Source organism: Gossypium hirsutum, chromosome D12 (genome assembly GCF_007990345.1).
Source record: "Gossypium hirsutum isolate 1008001.06 chromosome D12, Gossypium_hirsutum_v2.1, whole genome shotgun sequence".
NCBI classification, from domain to species: domain Eukaryota; kingdom Viridiplantae; phylum Streptophyta; class Magnoliopsida; order Malvales; family Malvaceae; genus Gossypium; species Gossypium hirsutum.
In genome coordinates, this window is record NC_053448.1 from 39,257,848 (window position 1) to 39,276,347 (window position 18,500).

Consider the following 18,500-nt stretch of genomic DNA (forward strand, 5'->3'; position numbering starts at 1 on the left):
TACTAATCGAACTAAAACTCAGCTAAATTCTTTACTTTTTTTTAGTACAAAGTTCACGTTACAATTTAGGGAAAGGAAAGTTAGAGAAAACAATTGCTTTAAGTGATAAAAAATAAATTATAAATTTTAGAGGGACTAAAGCCCTACCTACCTTCGTATCTACGTCCCTTGAGAAGTTAAGATCAAGACTCGAGCGTAGACTTCAGTGGATAAAAATTTATTTAAATAAAATAAAATATGGAGACTAGACTACTTTAGCAAAAAAATAAACTAGTTGAAGGAATGTTCTTTTTACAATAATTTAGCCTACCCAAAACCTGTGACGTTAAATTTACTTCCAAGACTAGCCCTCGTCTATAAGATCCTTCCTAGTAATGATCTCTATATATTTTCCAAATCTGTTCTCATTGTTCATCATCTTAAGCTTTGATGGTAGCCATGAAAATCACTGGTAATTACACTTTTTCTTTGCTTCGATGTTTAATTCTTTGCATATTTTTTCCCTATCTGGTAGCCATAACCAGCTTCGATTAATTTCAACTGCAATAATGTTTGAAATTATGATGTTAAATTAACTTTCTTTTTGTTTCTCTTTCTTCAGATGTCATGAAGATCATTAATGCTGCAATGATGTTGCTGTTACTAGCATTAATGGCCGCCATTTCAACTGCTTCAGCCGATGAACAAACGTATATAGTTCGTATGGACAAGACAAAGATCACAAACACTTACAGTTCCCTTGTTAGTAGTACAAAACCATGGCACCAAGCTGTTCTTGATTCTTTAATTGATGTTTCTTCCATGGAAGCAACACCACCGGAGCTACTGTATTCCTATGAGACCGCCTTGTCTGGTTTCGCCGCAAAGCTGTCTAGTAAACAGTTAGAGTCGTTGAAAAACATGGACGGGTTCATGTCGGCGGTACCTAATAAAATGCTAAGCCTCCACACTACTCGGAGTCCATTGTTTCTTGGCTTAACAGGGATGAAAGGTGAAAAAGGACCATGGAGTGGTTATTCCGATGTAATAATCGGCGTGGTGGATAGTGGGATATGGCCGGAACATGTTAGTTTCCAAGACCATGGGTTGTCTCCGGTACCGGAAAGATGGAAGGGTGTTTGTGAAAACGGCACTAGATTCTCACCGTCCAATTGTAACAAAAAACTAATCGGTGCTCGTTATTTCTACGGCGGGTATATAGCCGCTGGTGGGAAAATCAATGACAAGGAAGAATATAAATCCGCAAGAGATGTATCCGGACATGGCACACATACGGCTTCGACGGCCGGTGGGGACATTGTCGAAAATGCGAATCTTTTCGGTTTAGCTAATGGTACGGCGACCGGAATGAGGTACACGGCGAGGATCGCGGCGTATAAAGTATGTTGGCCGGGGTGTACTAGTGTCGATATCTTAGCAGCTATGGTGAAAGCTATTGAAGATGGTGTCGATGTATTGACACTTTCGTTAGGATCCGAGTCCGAGGCCGTGCCGTATTGGCAAGATTACCTTGTTATTGCATCGTATTTGGCTTTTAAAAGTGGGATTTTCGTTGCCTTTAGTGCAGGTAATAGTGGGCCGGACGCGTACACCGTAGTTAACACCGCGCCATGGATCATGACTGTAGCGGCTAGTACTATGGACCGAAGCTTCGTGGCGATTATCGAACTTGGAAACGGAGAAACTTTCGAAGGGTCGTCGTTTTATACTGGTAAGGCCTTAAAGGGATTACCAATTGTGTATGGCAAAACAGCAGGGAATTTAGGTGCTGAATATTGCCTCTCTGGGTCACTTGATCCTAAGCTTGTGAAAGGAAAGATTGTGATTTGCGAACAAGGAATAGTGCGACGGGCCGAAAAAGGTGAGGCCGTAAAATCGGCCGGGGGAGCTGGGATTTTAATACTAAGCCCCGAAGGTGAAGATCTTGCCAATGAGGTGCACGTTTTGCCGGACATTTTTCTAGGAGCCATAGCCAGTAAAGCTGTAATCAATTATTGGAACACAACTAAAGCACCAACAGCTTCCATTGTGTTCAAAGGCACAATGTATGGTAACCAAGCACCGAAAGTAGCGGCATTTTCATCCCGAGGACCGAATTTAGTTGGACCGGACGTGATCAAACCAGATATAACAGCACCAGGAGTCGACATACTAGCAGCATGGCCGGCCGAAACGAGTCCAAGCAGGCTTAAATCTGACAAAAGACGGGTATTATTCAACATAATTTCGGGTACATCGATGTCATGCCCCCACGTTAGTGGCATTGCCGCGCTGATTAAATCGAAGCACAAAGATTGGTCCCCAGCAGCAATCAAATCTGCACTCATGACAACTGCATATACATTAGACAACAAAGGAAAACCAATAGCCGATCTCGCGTTTTACAACTCGGCATCACCTTTTGCTATCGGTTCGGGTCATGTCGATCCCATGAAAGCTACCGATCCCGGTTTAATATACAACATTACCGCCGAGGATTACATAAGTTACTTGTGTAGCTTGCACTATACCGATTCTCAAGTATCCATGTTCGAAGAAGGTTATCAATGTACGCCGACTGAACTAAGGATGCAACCCGGTGACTTGAATTACCCGTCTTTCGCCGTGAATTTCAAACAAAAGGCTCGGAATGTTACGTTTACATACAAAAGGACTGTCACAAATGTTGGGATACCTAAAAGTACATACAAAGTATCAGTTGAAGTACCCAAAGGAGTATCTGTGATTGTGAGTCCTAAAGTTTTGAGTTTTACTGAGTTGAATGAGGAACTGAGTTACGAAGTGAGCTTTACTGGACTGAGTCGAAACAAAACGGTAGCTGGCTCATCATTTGGATCCTTAGTGTGGGTTTCTGGTAATTACAGAGTTCGAAGTCCCATTGCAGTGAGTTGGAAATAGCCATTTGCCTATGTCCCATAGTGGTTCAAAATCCTTGAGATGAATTGCAAGGACTTTCCTTTACTTTAAAAAAAAAAAAATTTAACCCAAATTTGATCTTTAAATTTGGATGTATGCTTGGTGAAGGGACTAAAGACAATTTTAAATTGGCATAATGATAAATTTAGCTCTTAATTTTTATATTTTTTTATCAATTTGGCCAGGGGTGAAGCCAAGAGGTATGCGATGAGAGAACTGAGATAAAAAAAAAATTGACGGGGTCAAAGCTAGAAAAATTGTATTAAAATGACTTGAATTAAAATTTAAGCTTTTAAAAATGGTCAAAATTGCTGTTGTTCCATTTAAAGAAAAGCTAAAAGGGACTAAATTGAACAATTGATATTTGAGAGGCCCTATAGTCATAATTATACTATTGGGCAAAGGCCCTGAATTTAACCCTTATTGTATTTAACTGATTTTGGTCCTAGATTTCCTACAAATATTCAAGTTTGATTATCAATCTTGATTTGTTTTTTAACAAAAATACACAAAACTTAACTTTTTAAACATTACAGGGCGCATAGTAATCTGGGCGTGTTTTATGCTAATTTTTTAATTTTATCAACTTTTTATAATTTTTTTTAAATTCTTAAAATTTTTTAAATAATTTGTTGATGTCAGCATGAAGTATAAGTAAATTGCCACATACATTCTCACGCCAATATTGTTAAAATATTAATGTTTTAGTTAGTATGTTCGTTATAAAAAGCAATTTCTCTTTTCAAAAGGTTAATGGCCGAATTTAGTTAAAAAAACAAATAAGGGTCAAATTGACAAAAGATGTCAACATTGATGGCCAAATCTGTCATTATGCCTTTTAAATTTTTACTCAAGATATCGAGTCCAAGAATATTTTTTTAGGTCAATTTTTACTATTAATCTTTATATCATAGGTAAGTTAGGGATTTAACTCTTTTACTCTAATTTGATCAATTTTGGTTCATGTGCTTTTAAACTTTCAATTTAACTCAAACGGTAATAGCTACACCGTTTAAGTCAAATTTTGCTGATAATCTCTTTCTATGCATTAATTGTGAATTTAGTCTCTATTCATCGATTTAATTATTTTTAGTTTATATATATATTTTGAAATTTGAAATTTTAATATTGACCCAAACAATAGCCATATGTAACTCATTAACTAAAATAAGGCGGTGTTTTAAGATATTAACTAAACTTGAAGGATTAAATATCAAATTTCAATTGAATAGAGTGATTAAAACTAGAATTAGACCATAATAAAGCTATCCGTGTTTGTAGCCAAATTGAATCCAATTATGCGAGGATCGATCCTAGCATCAGTTTGAAGCAAGGATGTCATTATCAAATAGGAGTTTAAGGTATAAAAGATTTTATGAAAATTGTTTTTTAGAAGTCATTTTCGGTGAAACAAACGGAGCCTAAAGTTAAAGGGATAAAGTCATATTTAGTCCCTAAGTTTGGTAAATTTTCTTACTTTGGTTCTTGAATTTTTTATCATATTAGTTTTTAACTGAATTTATTTTCTCAATTTAGTCTCAGAATTCGGATTCTGTTAAAATATGATGAAATCAGTTTAAGAATCAAAGTCTAAATTAGGATTATTATGAACAAAAATAAGTTTAAGGATTAAATTGAAAAAAAATACTAAACCCTGGGAAGACGAAAAAAAGCTGATAAAGTACTAATTATCAAATAATTTGGTCCATGATTGCGGGTCTTGGGGTGGTTACGGTTGACTACAAGAGTGCTTTTTACTGTAAAATATTCCTACTTTTTGAACTGCGTTCATATTTCTTTTAATCAAGAAAGAACAAAAGAAAAACTAAATTTGGAAGAGTAAACTACTGCGTTACTAAACTATTAATAAGTTCACATTTTGGCCATTTATCTTTAAAAAATTATAAAATAATCATTAAATTATTCAAAAATTTTCATTTAAGTTTTTGGGTTGTTAAAATTGTTGTTATATAACCTTCACTATTCGCATCGTCTGTACTAATCAAAAACTCACATTCCGCTTCTCTTTTACAGTTGAATTTTTTTTATGAAATAGCTTTGAACATTATGAATTTATAAACCAAATTTCAAATATTTTTTTCTTTCGATCTTGACACTAATCATCAAATCTAAAGTTGGCAAACAAGCGCGCTTGGGCGAGCTTACTTCGGATTTAGGTTTTTTAGAGATTGGATCAACTTGAGCTCTGGATTTCTCGGGCTTGGATTGATCCGAACGAGCTTTGACTGATTCAGATAATTTTGAATTTTGTAAGTTAAATATTTTAATTTTCAATGTAATAATTCATTTTACTTTTATACAATGACAACATAATTCAAATTTACCTTAAAAAATATAAATTATGTATCTTTAATAAATTTATTTTATATAAAATAACTAAAGTGCTTATTGTAGGTAAAATTTATTGTTTTATAATATTATATGAATTAACGAAAATATCTTTTACTGTTCATTATTATATTATATTATATTATATTATATTATATTATATTATATTATATTATATTATATTATATTATATTATATTATATTATATTGACAATTGAATAAATTTTTTTATCTTTCTTATTAAATTTATAAACTTAATACTCATATTCCAAAATATTTATTCCAAAACTCAAATATATTACACTAAGCTAGACCTGTTTATGGGCTAGCCTACCTGCCCAGACCCGAAGGCCTGTCCGAAATTTGGGATGGTATAAGTAAAAATATTAGTCCTAAAAAGTGAGCTTCGGCAAAAAAGATAGGCTCGTTTAAAATATGGGTCAAGTTTGAGCTTGAACATTCAAGGTTTGAGCCTTAAGCCCAAGCCTGTCCCATCCCGTTTTTAATTTTATAATACTTTATATTATGGTATTTTTATATATTATGTAATTTATAACACATTAAAAAAATAAATCTATACTAAATATATAATATTACTCTAATGTAAACATTAAAATAATGTTAAATGACTATATAAAAAATTTCAATAAACTAAAAAGATATTAAAATAAAATAATATAAATATTTTTAAAAAATTAATATGGACGGGTCTAAAATGGGCTTGGACAAAATTTTAAGCCTATAGTTTAGGTTAGGCTAGGACAAACATATGCTTAGGCCCAGCCTGAATCCGATCCTGCCCATAAACACTTCTAAACTAAGCTCAAACTGAAATAAATAATATATTTATTATTACCTAAACTCAAAATAAACTAATTATAGTTAAAATCTCAAGTCCAAAATAAAAAGAAATTAAACTTAATATCTAAATACAATTTGTAAAAGTTAAAGCTGAATTCAAAATTTAGTTTTAAAAAATAATATTTTATGTATTGTTATAATATGTTAATTATTAATGTAATAGTATATATTAATTTGTTATAATGTTTTATCATATAGTACATAATATATTAATAATATATATGCATCAATGATTAAATATTATAATATCATGTAATATTATATATTTTATTATAATCTTTGATATAATAATAGTTATGTATAATAGTAGTACATTATTAATCAATTATTATATACTATTATTTATTATTATATTGGTTGAAATATGTTCTAAGTCCCTATACTTTTAATACATTTGAAAGTTAGCCTTCCTACTATATTATATAATGTTATATCATATCATGCAGTATATAATATATTAATAGTTTATATATATGCATCAACGATTAAACATTATAATATGACATAATACTATATCTTTAATTACAATCTATAATATAATAATAGTTATATATAATAGTAGTACATTATATATTATTGTTTATAATGATACTGGTTGAAATATGTTCTAAGTCCCTATACTTTTCATACATTTGAATATGATATATCATATCATACATTAATAGTTATACATTAGGGCCTAAACTTTTTTCTGTCTAAGTTAGTCCCTGAATTTGACGATTGTTCCTACATTGGGGCTTGAACTTAGTAATTATTCCCACATTGAGATCTAAACTTTAGGGGTTTTGAAAAAAATATCAGAGACTAACCTAGATAAGAAAAAGTTCAGGCTCCAATATAAAAACAATTACTATGTTCAGATCCTAATGTAAGAGAAATTGCTAAATTCAAGGATTGAAAAATTATTTAACCCTTTATTTTATGGATTTAATATTAGTACAATATTTTGGTATTGAATTTTATTATTAAAATAATTTTATTTCAACGTGCTCTAATATTTCTTTAAAAGAAAAAAAAAAGAATAATTCAATTGGAATATCTTGGACAATGGAAATTCTTTGTTGGGATATGCATGTGAACCATCATGACGTAGTGAGTGGCTCCTTTGGCAAGATATGCACGTGACTCATTCCGAAATCACACTACTCCCCACCAAAATGACCATCCTTCAAATTTTATAAAATCACAAGTTAATATCACCCTTCAAAAATTATTATTTGTTTTTAACCTCCTAAACTAATTTTCTACTTCTCTAAAATTTGGTCATTATTATCAAGTCACATGAGACTTTTTGATAACATATGCATGCGAGCCATCATTAAGCCATGTTAAGACGTACTTATAACATTTAAATTATACTACAAATTTTATCCTACATATAGAAATTATGTATTTAAAAACTATATAATAAATAATGAAACGTATAGTTTGAAATTAATTAATAATAACACATGCAATATGTACGATATTAAAATGAAAAAAATTAAATTGTGAGTAAAATGGAATTTAAACACGCAAATACATCAGATTAAGAATTGTAAATGCACTCTAATTATTTATAATGGTTTCATTATCAATCTTGAGTTGATGTCGAGTTAACTTGTGACACCAACTCAATCAATAACATTATTAATACTAAGAAATTCTATCACATGCGTACGTGTGTGGACACCGATTCAGTCAGAGATTTTATTAATAGTATGAATATATAATTGATTGAAGTAATAGAATGCGCATAATAAAATTAAAATGTATAAAATAATCAAAATAAAATTTAGTTTAGTGGTAAATTTAAGGTTTTCTCAATGTAATTGTCATAGGTTCAAATTCTGAAATTTGCATACTTTTTATTTTTATTTTTAAATTAAAAAGACTAAAGTAAATAATATAAATTATTTTAAACATGAAAGGACATTTTTATAATTTTTCTAAGGTGCCTGATTGACTTGTGGTACCAACTTAATCAAAGATTTTTATTAATAGTACAGATATATACAATAGATTGAGATAATAAAGTGTCCATAATATAATTAAATGTACGAATTATTTTAAGATAAAGCTTTGGTTAAAATTTTATTGGTGAAAATGATATAGATTTAAGTCCCACCATTTGTTGATGGCCAAAAAAAAAAAAATCCCACCTTATGCTTTTTTTTTATTGTTTTATAAAAACAAAAACACTTAAGTACCATTGAATAAAATAATTTATTTTGGGTTAAATTTTGTTATTAGTCTCTTTATTTTACGAAAGTTGTGGATTTAGTCCCTGTATTTTTTGAATTTATCAATTTTAGTCTCTATACTTTTTGAATTTTGAAATTTTAATCTAGACCAAACAATAGCAGTTAAATCTATTTGGTTAAATTCAATTACTAAATTTGTAGTATGCATATAGTTGTAAATTTGGTCCATATTCTCCAATTAAATCATTCTAAGTCCCTATACTTTTCAAAATTTAAAATTCAGTTTTGACGCATATGATAGTCGTTAATTCATTAACTAGATTTTTAGTTAGTAATATGTGGAAATAATAAGTTGATATAGCATTTCACATATGATAATATGTTGGGCGCATCAAATTTTAGAAATAACAGAACTTAACTTAATGAATTTAATAGTTATAATTTTATGGATATTAAAATTTTAAAATTTAAAAAATACAAAAATTAAAAATAACCAAATTAAAATAAATGGATTATACCCACAACTTTTTCAAAACATATAGACTAATAGTAAAATTTAACCCATATTTTACATAAAAAATATTTTCGTAATTATTTAAAGATGACAACCATGCTTTGCTTTCATGTCTTATTTGACACCATATCCCGAGTTTGAATCTCGGCATCCCTTTATTTACCTTTCAAATAAAAATTAATTAATTTTTTCATAAAAAAAGATAAATTAAATGTAAAGGATAAAGCACACATTTTGGATATAATAAAATATAGAGGCTAATTTTTTATTTTTCATTAAAAATAATGCATCTAACGCATCAATCGATGGCTCTTATTCTTTTTCTCTTCTATAATTTAACTTTTTTTTCATGAAATAGCTTTCTACGTTATGAATTTGTAAAATAAAATCTAAACATTTTTCTTCTCTGTTTTTCGATATTGACCATCAAATTGAATTAGATTTAAAGTATGTTCTTTTACTTGTATGGATACTTATCTATTGTACAGATCATCAAATTGTGGTTTAATGTTTATTAATCGGAATATAATTTTCTTTTAAATAATTTAATGACTTAAATGAAAATTTTAAAATAGTCTGAGAGGGTATAACTGTTAAGCCTATCCATATCCTAAACATGCGACATTAATATAGCTTCAAAGCTTTGCCTTATCCCTAGCAGTAGTTTGACTATATGCAGCATTAACTGTTCAATTTCTTCAGCTATCATGAAGATCTTGAATGCTGCAATAATGTTGCTGTTACTAGCATTAATGGCCGCCATTTCAACTGCTTCAACCGACAAACAAGCGTATATAGTTCGTATGGACAAGACAAAGATCACCAACAGTACTTTCAGTTCCCTTGTTAGTATTACTAAACCATGGCACCAAGCTGTCCTTGAGTCTTTAGCTGATGGTGATGAACTCGAAGCCACACCACCGGAGCTACTGTATTCCTATGAAACCGCCTTGTTTGGTTTCGCCGCAAAGCTGTCTAGTAAACAGTTAGAATCGTTGAAAAACATGGACGGGTTCATGTCTGCGGTACCTGATAAAATGCTAAGCCTCCACACTACTCGGAGTCCATTCTTTCTTGGCTTAACAGGGAAGAAAGGGAAAAATGGACCATGGAGTGGTTCTAATTTACATTCCGATGTAATAATCGGTGTGGTGGATAGTGGGATTTGGCCGGAACATGTTAGTTTCCGAGACCATGGATTATCTCCGGTACCAGAAAGATGGAGGGGTACTTGTGAAAAAGGTACTAAATTCTCACCGTCGAATTGTAACAAGAAACTAATCGGTGCTCGGTATTTCTACGGTGGGTATCTCGCCGCTGGTGAGAAAATCAATGAAACAAATGAATATGTATCTACAAGAGATGCATCTGGTCATGGTACACATACAGCTTCAACAGCAGGTGGGAATTTCGTGGAACAAGCTAATCTTTTCGGCGTGGCTAATGGTTCGGCTGCCGGAATGAGGTACACGGCAAGGATAGCGGCGTATAAAGTATGTTGGCCGGGATGTTCAACCATTGATATTTTAACAGCTATGATGAAAGCCATTGAAGATGGTGTTGATGTGTTGACATTGTCATTAGGTTCAACATCTGAAGCTGTCCCTTATTGGCAAGATTACCTTGCTATAGCATCATATTTTGCTTTTAAAAGTGGGATCTTTGTGGCCTTTAGTGCAGGTAATAGTGGACCGTGGGCGTACACGGCTGTTAACACCGCGCCATGGATCATGACTGTAGCGGCTAGTACTATAGATCGAAGCTTCCCGGCAATTATCAAGCTTGGAAACGGAGAAACCTTCGAAGGGTCGTCGTTTTATACCGGTAAGGCCTTAAAGGGATTACCAATTGTGTATGGCAAAACTGCAGGTGTTACAGGTGCTGCACATTGTATCCCTGGTACACTTAATCCTAAGCTTGTGAAAGGCAAATTAGTGATTTGTGAACCAGGAGACGAATATATGACGCAGAGCGAACGAGGGGAGCAAGTGAAATTGGCCGGCGCTGCTGGGATTTTAGTAATGAGTACGGCCGGTGAAGATCTTGCAAATGAACCTCATGTTTTGCCTGATATTTTATTAGGTACTTCAAGTAGTAAAGCTGTGATTAAGTATGTGAACTCAACTAAAGCACCCATAGGCACCATTGTGTTCAAAGGCACAACGTATGGTAACCGTGCACCGAAACTCGCTGCATTTTCATCGAGAGGACCGAATTTAGCTGGTCCGGATGTGATCAAACCGGATATAACAGCGCCGGGAGTGGATATCCTAGCAGCATGGCCGGCTGAGACGAGTCCCAGCACACTCGAGTCCGATAAAAGAAGGGTATCATTCAACATAGTGTCTGGTACATCAATGTCGTGCCCTCATGTTAGTGGCATTGCTGCGTTGATTAAATCGAAGCACAAAGATTGGTCCCCAGCAGCAATCAAATCTGCACTCATGACAACCGCATATACCATAGACAACAAGGGAAAACCTATAAGCGATCTTAAATCTCATGCCTTGGCAACTCCTTTCGGTATCGGTTCGGGTCATGTCGATCCTATCAAAGCTTCTGATCCCGGTTTAATCTATGATATCACCGCGGACGATTATATAAGTTACTTATGTAGCCTCAAGTATAATGAGTCACAAATAGCCTTGTTTGAAGAGGGTTTCATAGAATGTAAGAAGGAGCAATTGGCGATGCAACCCGGTGACCTGAATTACCCGTCTTTCGCCGTGAACTTCAATCGAAAGGCTCGGAATGTTACGATCACATACAAAAGGACTGTTACAAATGTTGGGATACCTAAAAGTACATATAAAGTATCAGTTGAAGCACCCAAAGGAGCATATGTGATTGTAAGGCCTAAAGTATTGAGTTTTAAGAAGTTGAATCAGAAACTGAGTTACAAAGTGAGTTTCATTGGACTGAGTCGAAAGAAACCGGTTGTTAACTCAGCATTTGGTTCCTTAATGTGGGTTTCTGGTAATTACAGAGTTAAAGTCCCATTGCAGTGACTTGGAAATAGCCTGTTGTCACCATGGACTGATATATTATCAATGTATTGATTGTTGAAGGAAAATAAAGTAAATTTTCAGTAAATGAATTAGCAACTCTCATTTGAGTTAAGATTAAAATTTCAAAAAATTCAAAAAGTATAAAGACTTAGAATGATCCAGTTCGATAACATGTATTAAATCTATAACTATACCTATAATATAGGAGTAACAGCTGAATTTAAACGAAAATATTTAATTACTACTATTTAGGTCAGGAATAAAATTTTAAAATTCAAAAAGCATAAACTAAAATTGAATAATTTAAAAAGTATAAAAACTAAAATTAAACAAATAAAAGTACAAAAGTTAAATTCACAAGCTTGACAAGGTATAAGACTAATATCATAATTTAATATTTTCTTTTTACTATTTTTGCTAGATTCTTTGGCCCAAACAATCTAACAGGGCTTTTAAAATCAATGTTTTTAAAATCGGATAGGTGGTTGAATCGGTTCAATCATTGGTTCGATTAATTTGATTAAAAAATTATTAAAAGTTCAAAAATATTTAAAAACTCAATTCAACTGGTTTTTTAATCGTTTCAACTAGTTTGTACGTACTGGTTCTCTGTCTTATCAATTCAAGGCCATTGTTCGAACTGGTACCTCAATTGATTTTTGGTTCAACTGGTTGATCTGATTCGGTTCAAACATCATTGCCCTAAACTTAACAATGATAAAGTGTATCTAACATAACACAGTAAAAGCACCATAGAGGCCTTTGTACTAACTAGTAGTCAGTTTGTATTTTACTATCTTTACTAAAAAAATAGGCAAATTAGTCTTTGTACATTGGATCAAAGAGAAAATTGGTCATCTTGTTAAAAATTTCATTCATTTCTATTATTAAAAATTTGTCCCTATACGCCAAAATGAGATAGCGTGGCATTCCATGCGTAACTGTCTGGTTATTTTGTCAGTCATGCTAGTTTTTAACATTAGAAATTGATGAAATTTTTAATAGAAATGATCAATTTACTTTTTGATTTAACTCACAGAGTTTAATTTACCTATTTTTTGAATAAAAAAATAAAATATAATTTAACTCTTAATACAAAAACTGTCATAATACTTTTACTCAAGGACGAAGCCAGAAAATATTTTTAGGGGAGTCTAAATGAAATTTTAATTTTTAATAGTCTATATATTTATAATTTTTAAAATATTAAATTAAGTTTTTATAATTTTAAGTGGAGATCAAAGTATAATTTTATTTTTACTAATTTAAAATTTTAAAAATTTTTAAAAGACAAAAACAACAACCACTTTCTGCAAAAAGCCCCAAAAACCACTGTTTTCTGCACCCACCACCCCCACTAATGGGGTTTCTAATAATATTTTGGGGAACCCATATCTCAAAATGAAACTATTTCATAATGCACACACTTGCAATATGGAATCTGAAATAAAATAGCAACCTGCACCACCTTGTCTTGTTTTTAACCCATTTTAGGGACTTATTTGATCTTTATAGCGCCCCAAGTGGTGCCCTAAGTGATATGTTGATCCAACCAAAAAGATTCTCCATTAACTTGGTTGGTTTTCAATGCACAAGCTTTAGATGTTAATGCTCCATTAACTTAGTTCTGCCTTAACCCTAATGATTAAAGAATTCAGCACCACAGCAAAAAAGTAACCATCACCCTATCCAAAACCATTGAAACCCATTATCATTACAAAAGCTACACATGCCTAGGCTAATATAAACTCACTTATAGCAGCCCACGCAGTATGAATATACTCATATCACACCCACACATTAGAATTTGTTTATTGACTGCGTTGCCTTCATTTTATGTTTATTCAAGGTTGGCTTAGATCAAAATATGAGTCTAAAATTTTGTTCAAATCCATCATGTTTACTAATACTTAATCCGAATTCATTTTAAGCCCGTTAATATTATTTTTGTAAAAAAATTAAAAATCATATCTATGTTATTTTAATTGAATTTTAATAAATTTATATATTTTTATTTATTAAAATTTTATATATAATTATCTTTTAACATTTTAAATGTTTATATAATAGTAATATTATACATTACTTAATTTTTATGTATTATAAATTACATAATATAAAACATTACAAACTTAAAAAAAGTCAAATCAGACTTAAAATCAAGCTCGACTCATATTTTAAATAGGCCTAATTTTGTTTGCCCAAACACATTTTTGAAGTTTAATATTTTTGCTTAAACCCTTCCAAATTTCAGACCTAAGCCGATAGATCGACCCATAGGCTGGTCTAGCACACACTATGTCTAGAGTAGGGATAGACTTACACTACACATGTATATATTACATCCAAAGAGAATTGTCCGAATAAAGATCTACCTACATCACATATGCACACATAGTAGGGACATACCCACACCACAAACGCACACAATACGTTCACGGTAGAGATATACCCACACCACATATGAACAAACGGTAGAAACATACACATATTATGCATGTATACACTACGTTCAAAGAAAGTTATTCGAATAAAAGCCTACCACTTATTTTCCAAGTAAATTTTATGAGTGAATAGCGAAACGGAATACACGGTTTTGGTCCCACTCTCCATACCTTTTCTTTTTCCATAGGTAATGTTAGCTTTGATTCCAAATCCCTCCTATCCATTTTTATAAGCGTGCACCCTTTTTTATCAAATAAAAGAGTAACATAAAGAGAAAAAGGTATGGAAACACTATTGGTTGTATAATGATTAATGATGAGGATGATAAGCATTGATGTTAATGCACGATTCTATGTGGGAGGCAACCCACCACACTTGGGGAGGGTGCCATTTCAAGCTAGTTAAATCCACCAATTTTTGCCTATATATGAACCCTCTCTTGGTTGGTTATTTTCATACCCCTATTAAGTTCCCTTCTCATTCACTTTTCAACAATGGAGGCAGGTGATTTTCTTGTCTTTCAATGGAGCACATAGCTGATATTACAGTCTTTATATTTCTTATATTTCTCAGTTTCCATTCTTTTTTTTCTTTTATGATCAATTTTTGGTCAAATTGTGGGTTTGGTCCCTCTACTATATACTCAAAATTGAGATTTAATCCATGTATTTTAGTTTGGCATAATTTAATTCTTTATTTTTATAATATCATTTGTTAGTCCAAAGTACTATTAGCTACTCCAATTAAAATAGACATAAATGTTCTTTTAAATCATTATTTCTATTTAAAATAAAATCAAAAGTTGTTTGATTGAGTTTTAGCTCGATCGGTATCAATTGCCAGTACAGGAGGATGTAGGTTCGAGTGTGCTGAAGCGCATTATCCTCTTATTTAAGGGTTTGGAAGGAGCTGTAGATAGTTTTAAATGTATATATATATATCTAATAAGAACATATTAATGTTAAAAAAATCAGAAGTTAGGATTTTTTTTTTAAATCCAATTAGATTTTAACTGAAATAATTATCCATATTATTTATTAAGGGATAAAATTATGGTAAATTAAAGTACAAGGATTAAATACCAATTTTGAGAGTTGTAGAGGGACCAGAACCAGAATTTGACCATTCTTTTTCTATTTTTTTTCCTTCCTCTGCATATCTCTTCTTTCTGGTTTCACCTTCTGCGGTCAAAGTACATGGAGTTCTCTATAATAGGAGTAAAATTACATTTTACTCACTTTATTCAAAAACTGGATTGAATTTTAACAGCCTACTCCTATTTCAAGGGTCTCTATGGCTCTTTTACACAGCTTCTGTTCATACTCATGGATTACATTGGCTATTATGCTGTTTTGTTCTTGAATCTTCACTTACTTCATATATATATATACACACATAGGATAATTATTCTATGTATGTATGTATGTGAAAAAAATCTAACATGTATGATTTTTAATGATTTATTTGGTTTTCTCTATAATTGCAGCAACCATGATGTGCAAAACAGCCATGTTAATGTTGGTCTTCATAGTGACACCGTCAAATGCATCGATGAATATGCAGACATATATAGTTCACATGGACAGGACCAAGATGACAACAACAACCTCGGATCGATGGTACGAATCAGTGATCGAATCTGTCAATGAACTCTTCGATCAAGAAGATCACGAGTCCGAAAAACCCGAGCTAGTTCATGTCTACAAAACAGCTATATCTGGTTTTGCTGCAAAGCTATCAACTAAACAAGTAGAATCATTGAAAAGACTCGATGGTTTCATCTCTGCTACACCTGATGAAATGTTGGCGTTACACACTACACATTCGCCTCAATTTCTAGGCTTAGAACCGGGGAAAGGGCTTTGGAGTGGTTCGAATTTGGAGTCTGACGTGATAATTGGTGTCGTGGATTCCGGAATTTGGCCGGAACATGTTAGTTTCAACGACATTGGTATGTCTCCGGTACCATCGAAATGGAAAGGTGAATGTGAGGAAGGTACGAAGTTTTCGAAATCCAATTGTAATAAGAAACTCATTGGTGCCAGAGCATTTTTTGAAGGTTACGAGGCCGCGGTTGGTCAAATCAACGAAACGGAAGATTATCGATCTGCAAGAGATGCGGAAGGGCATGGGACACATACTGCGTCAACTGCAGCCGGTAATCTTGCACACGCGAGTATTTTCGGTTTGGCCAAGGGTTTAGCTGGTGGAGTGAGGTACACATCGAGGATCGCGGTATATAAAGCGTGTTGGTCTCAAGGTTGTGCTAGCTCTGATATACTTGCTGCCATAGACCAAGCTATTGCCGATGGTGTCGACGTGTTGTCACTCTCTTTAGGTGGTTCCGCTAAGCCTTATCATAGCGATCTGATTGCAATAGGCACATTTCAAGCGATTAAAAATGGCATTTCCGTTTCGTGCTCTGCTGGTAATTCAGGTCCTTCGAGTTCAACCGTTTCTAATACCGCGCCATGGATTATGACCGTGGGTGCTAGCTACCTCGATCGGAGCTTCGAAGCTATTGTCGAGCTTGGAGACAGACAAATTTTCGAGGGTTCATCGTTATATATCGGCAAAGCATTAAAGCAATTACCCCTGTTTTATGGTGATCTAAGAGCCGCATTTTGTATTGATGGCTCACTCAAGAAAAACCTTGTGAAAGGCAAAATCGTAATTTGCCAAAGGGGAATTACGAGTCGAGCCGAGAAAGGGGAAGTAGTAAAATCGGCCGGAGGTGCCGGAATGTTACTTATAAACTCAGTAAACGAAGGTGAAGAACTTTTCGCTGACGCACACGTTTTACCGGCTTCTGCATTAGGAGCCATTGCGGGCAAAGCAATCAAAGCCTACCTCAACTCAACTAACAAACCAACTGCGTCAATCACATTCAAAGGAACAGTTTACGGCAAGCCAGCACCATTAATGGCAGCATTTTCGTCACGAGGACCGAACCGTGTTGGATTAGACTTATTAAAACCCGACGTAACCGCACCGGGGATGAACATATTAGCTGCCTGGCCACCTTCAACTAGTCCAACACAACTAAAAAGTGACAAAAGGACAGTCCTTTTCAACATTGCTTCAGGCACATCAATGTCTTGCCCACATGTAAGCGGCTTAGCCGCACTTCTTAAATCAGTACACAAAGATTGGTCCCCGGCCGCAATCAAATCGGCACTTATGACGACCGCATACGTCCACGACAACTTGAACCGACACATCCTCGATGTTGCTTTTAGTACACCAACCAACGCCACACCTTTCGCATACGGTTCGGGACATGTCGACCCCCAAAAAGCTTCTGATCCGGGATTAATTTACGACATTACCCCGCAAGATTATCAAAATTACTTGTGCACATTAAATTATTCAGCTTCCGATATGGCATTATTTGCAGGGGATGGTTTTAAGTGCCCTAAAGCTTCTTCAACCATGGAACCAGGTGACTTGAATTACCCTACATTTGCAGTGAACTTCAAAAAAAACAGCAAAAGCAACATTGTAACCTTAAAAAGGACAGTAGCCCATGTTGGGATTCCTAATGTTACGTACACAGTACAAATGAATGAACCAGATGGGGTGTCAGTGATGGTCGAGCCACAGGTTTTGAGGTTCAAAAAACCAGGCGAGAAGCTTAGTTATATGGTTACTTTCATGCAAAAGAAAGGGTTTATGGTCCAAGGTGGTTCCTTTGGGGTTTTAGAATGGGTGTATTTGAATATGTACCATGTTAGAAGCTCAATTGCAGTGACTTGGATTTAAATGTTAAATGTTGAATTTGTTAGGTTTCAACATGAAAAAAAGAGAGAAGGAAATTTCGATGGTTTTCTAACCATTAAAAGAATGATATTTGATTGTGTCAACCATTAATAAAATATTTGCATAAAAATAATTTTAGTCTTTTAACGTTTATATCTTTTGTTAATTTGACACTTATTTTTTTTAAAAAAATTGAATTTAACTCTCAACATTTTAAAAAAGAGTTTAATTACTTTTTTTTAATGAAAATATTGACTAAAACGTTAAAATTTTAAAATATGGCAGTATGCATGACAATTCACGAGAGTTTCATGATATTCTTTTAAAATTTTATGAACTATTTATATTTTTTTAAATTTTGATTTTTTTATAATTCTTAAATATTATTGATGTAACATATAAGATAAATAATATCATGTCAACATGAAGCGCACGTGAATTACTATGCGGGTTGTCATGCCAACA

The 18,500-nt window shown here is 33.1% G+C and overlaps 2 protein-coding genes across 4 annotated transcripts; both read left to right on the forward strand.

Annotated features, from left to right (window-relative positions):
- Nucleotides 1-212: 212 nt before the first annotated feature.
- LOC107945631 (subtilisin-like protease SBT1.1) lies at nucleotides 213-11,916 on the forward strand. Of its 2 annotated transcripts, XM_041106672.1 has the most exons (3): nucleotides 248-451; nucleotides 602-1,012; nucleotides 9,940-11,916. In XM_041106672.1, the coding sequence occupies exons 1-3, from the start codon at nucleotides 430-432 to the stop codon at nucleotides 11,829-11,831; spliced, it is 2,325 nt and encodes a 774-aa protein (XP_040962606.1). In that variant the 5' UTR covers nucleotides 248-429; the 3' UTR covers nucleotides 11,832-11,916. The 2 variants fall into 2 exon arrangements, with proteins under 2 accessions (XP_040962607.1, XP_040962606.1); XM_041106673.1 differs by lacking the exon at nucleotides 9,940-11,916 and having other exon boundaries at nucleotides 213-451; nucleotides 602-3,078.
- Nucleotides 11,917-14,625: 2,709 nt separating this feature from the next.
- Nucleotides 14,626-18,182, forward strand: LOC107945632 (subtilisin-like protease SBT1.1). 2 transcript variants are annotated; one of them, XM_016879710.2, is made up of 2 exons: nucleotides 14,626-14,780; nucleotides 15,763-18,182. In XM_016879710.2, exons 1-2 carry the CDS (start codon nucleotides 14,771-14,773, stop codon nucleotides 18,036-18,038), a joined length of 2,286 nt encoding a protein of 761 aa, XP_016735199.1. In that variant the 5' UTR covers nucleotides 14,626-14,770; the 3' UTR covers nucleotides 18,039-18,182. The 2 variants fall into 2 exon arrangements, with proteins under 2 accessions (XP_016735199.1, XP_040962608.1); XM_041106674.1 differs by having other exon boundaries at nucleotides 14,672-14,776.
- Nucleotides 18,183-18,500: the final 318 nt, after the last annotated feature.

What these genes read in the sequence shown, in the direction of transcription:
- LOC107945632 (XM_041106674.1), top strand. Translation starts at nt 14,704, where the DNA reads ATGAACCCTCTCTTGGTTGGTTATTTTCATACCCCTATTAAGTTCCCT. An exon ending in TTCACTTTTCAACAATGGAG is followed by an intron (nt 14,777 to 15,762) that starts GCAGGTGATTTT and finishes CTATAATTGCAG; the next exon opens with CAACCATGATGTGCAAAACA.
- LOC107945631 (XM_041106672.1), top strand. Translation starts at nt 430, where the DNA reads ATGGTAGCCATGAAAATCACTG. An exon ending in GGTAGCCATGAAAATCACTG is followed by an intron (nt 452 to 601) that starts GTAATTACACTT and finishes CTCTTTCTTCAG; the next exon opens with ATGTCATGAAGATCATTAAT. An exon ending in TGAAAAAGGACCATGGAGTG is followed by an intron (nt 1,013 to 9,939) that starts GTTATTCCGATG and finishes GACCATGGAGTG; the next exon opens with GTTCTAATTTACATTCCGAT.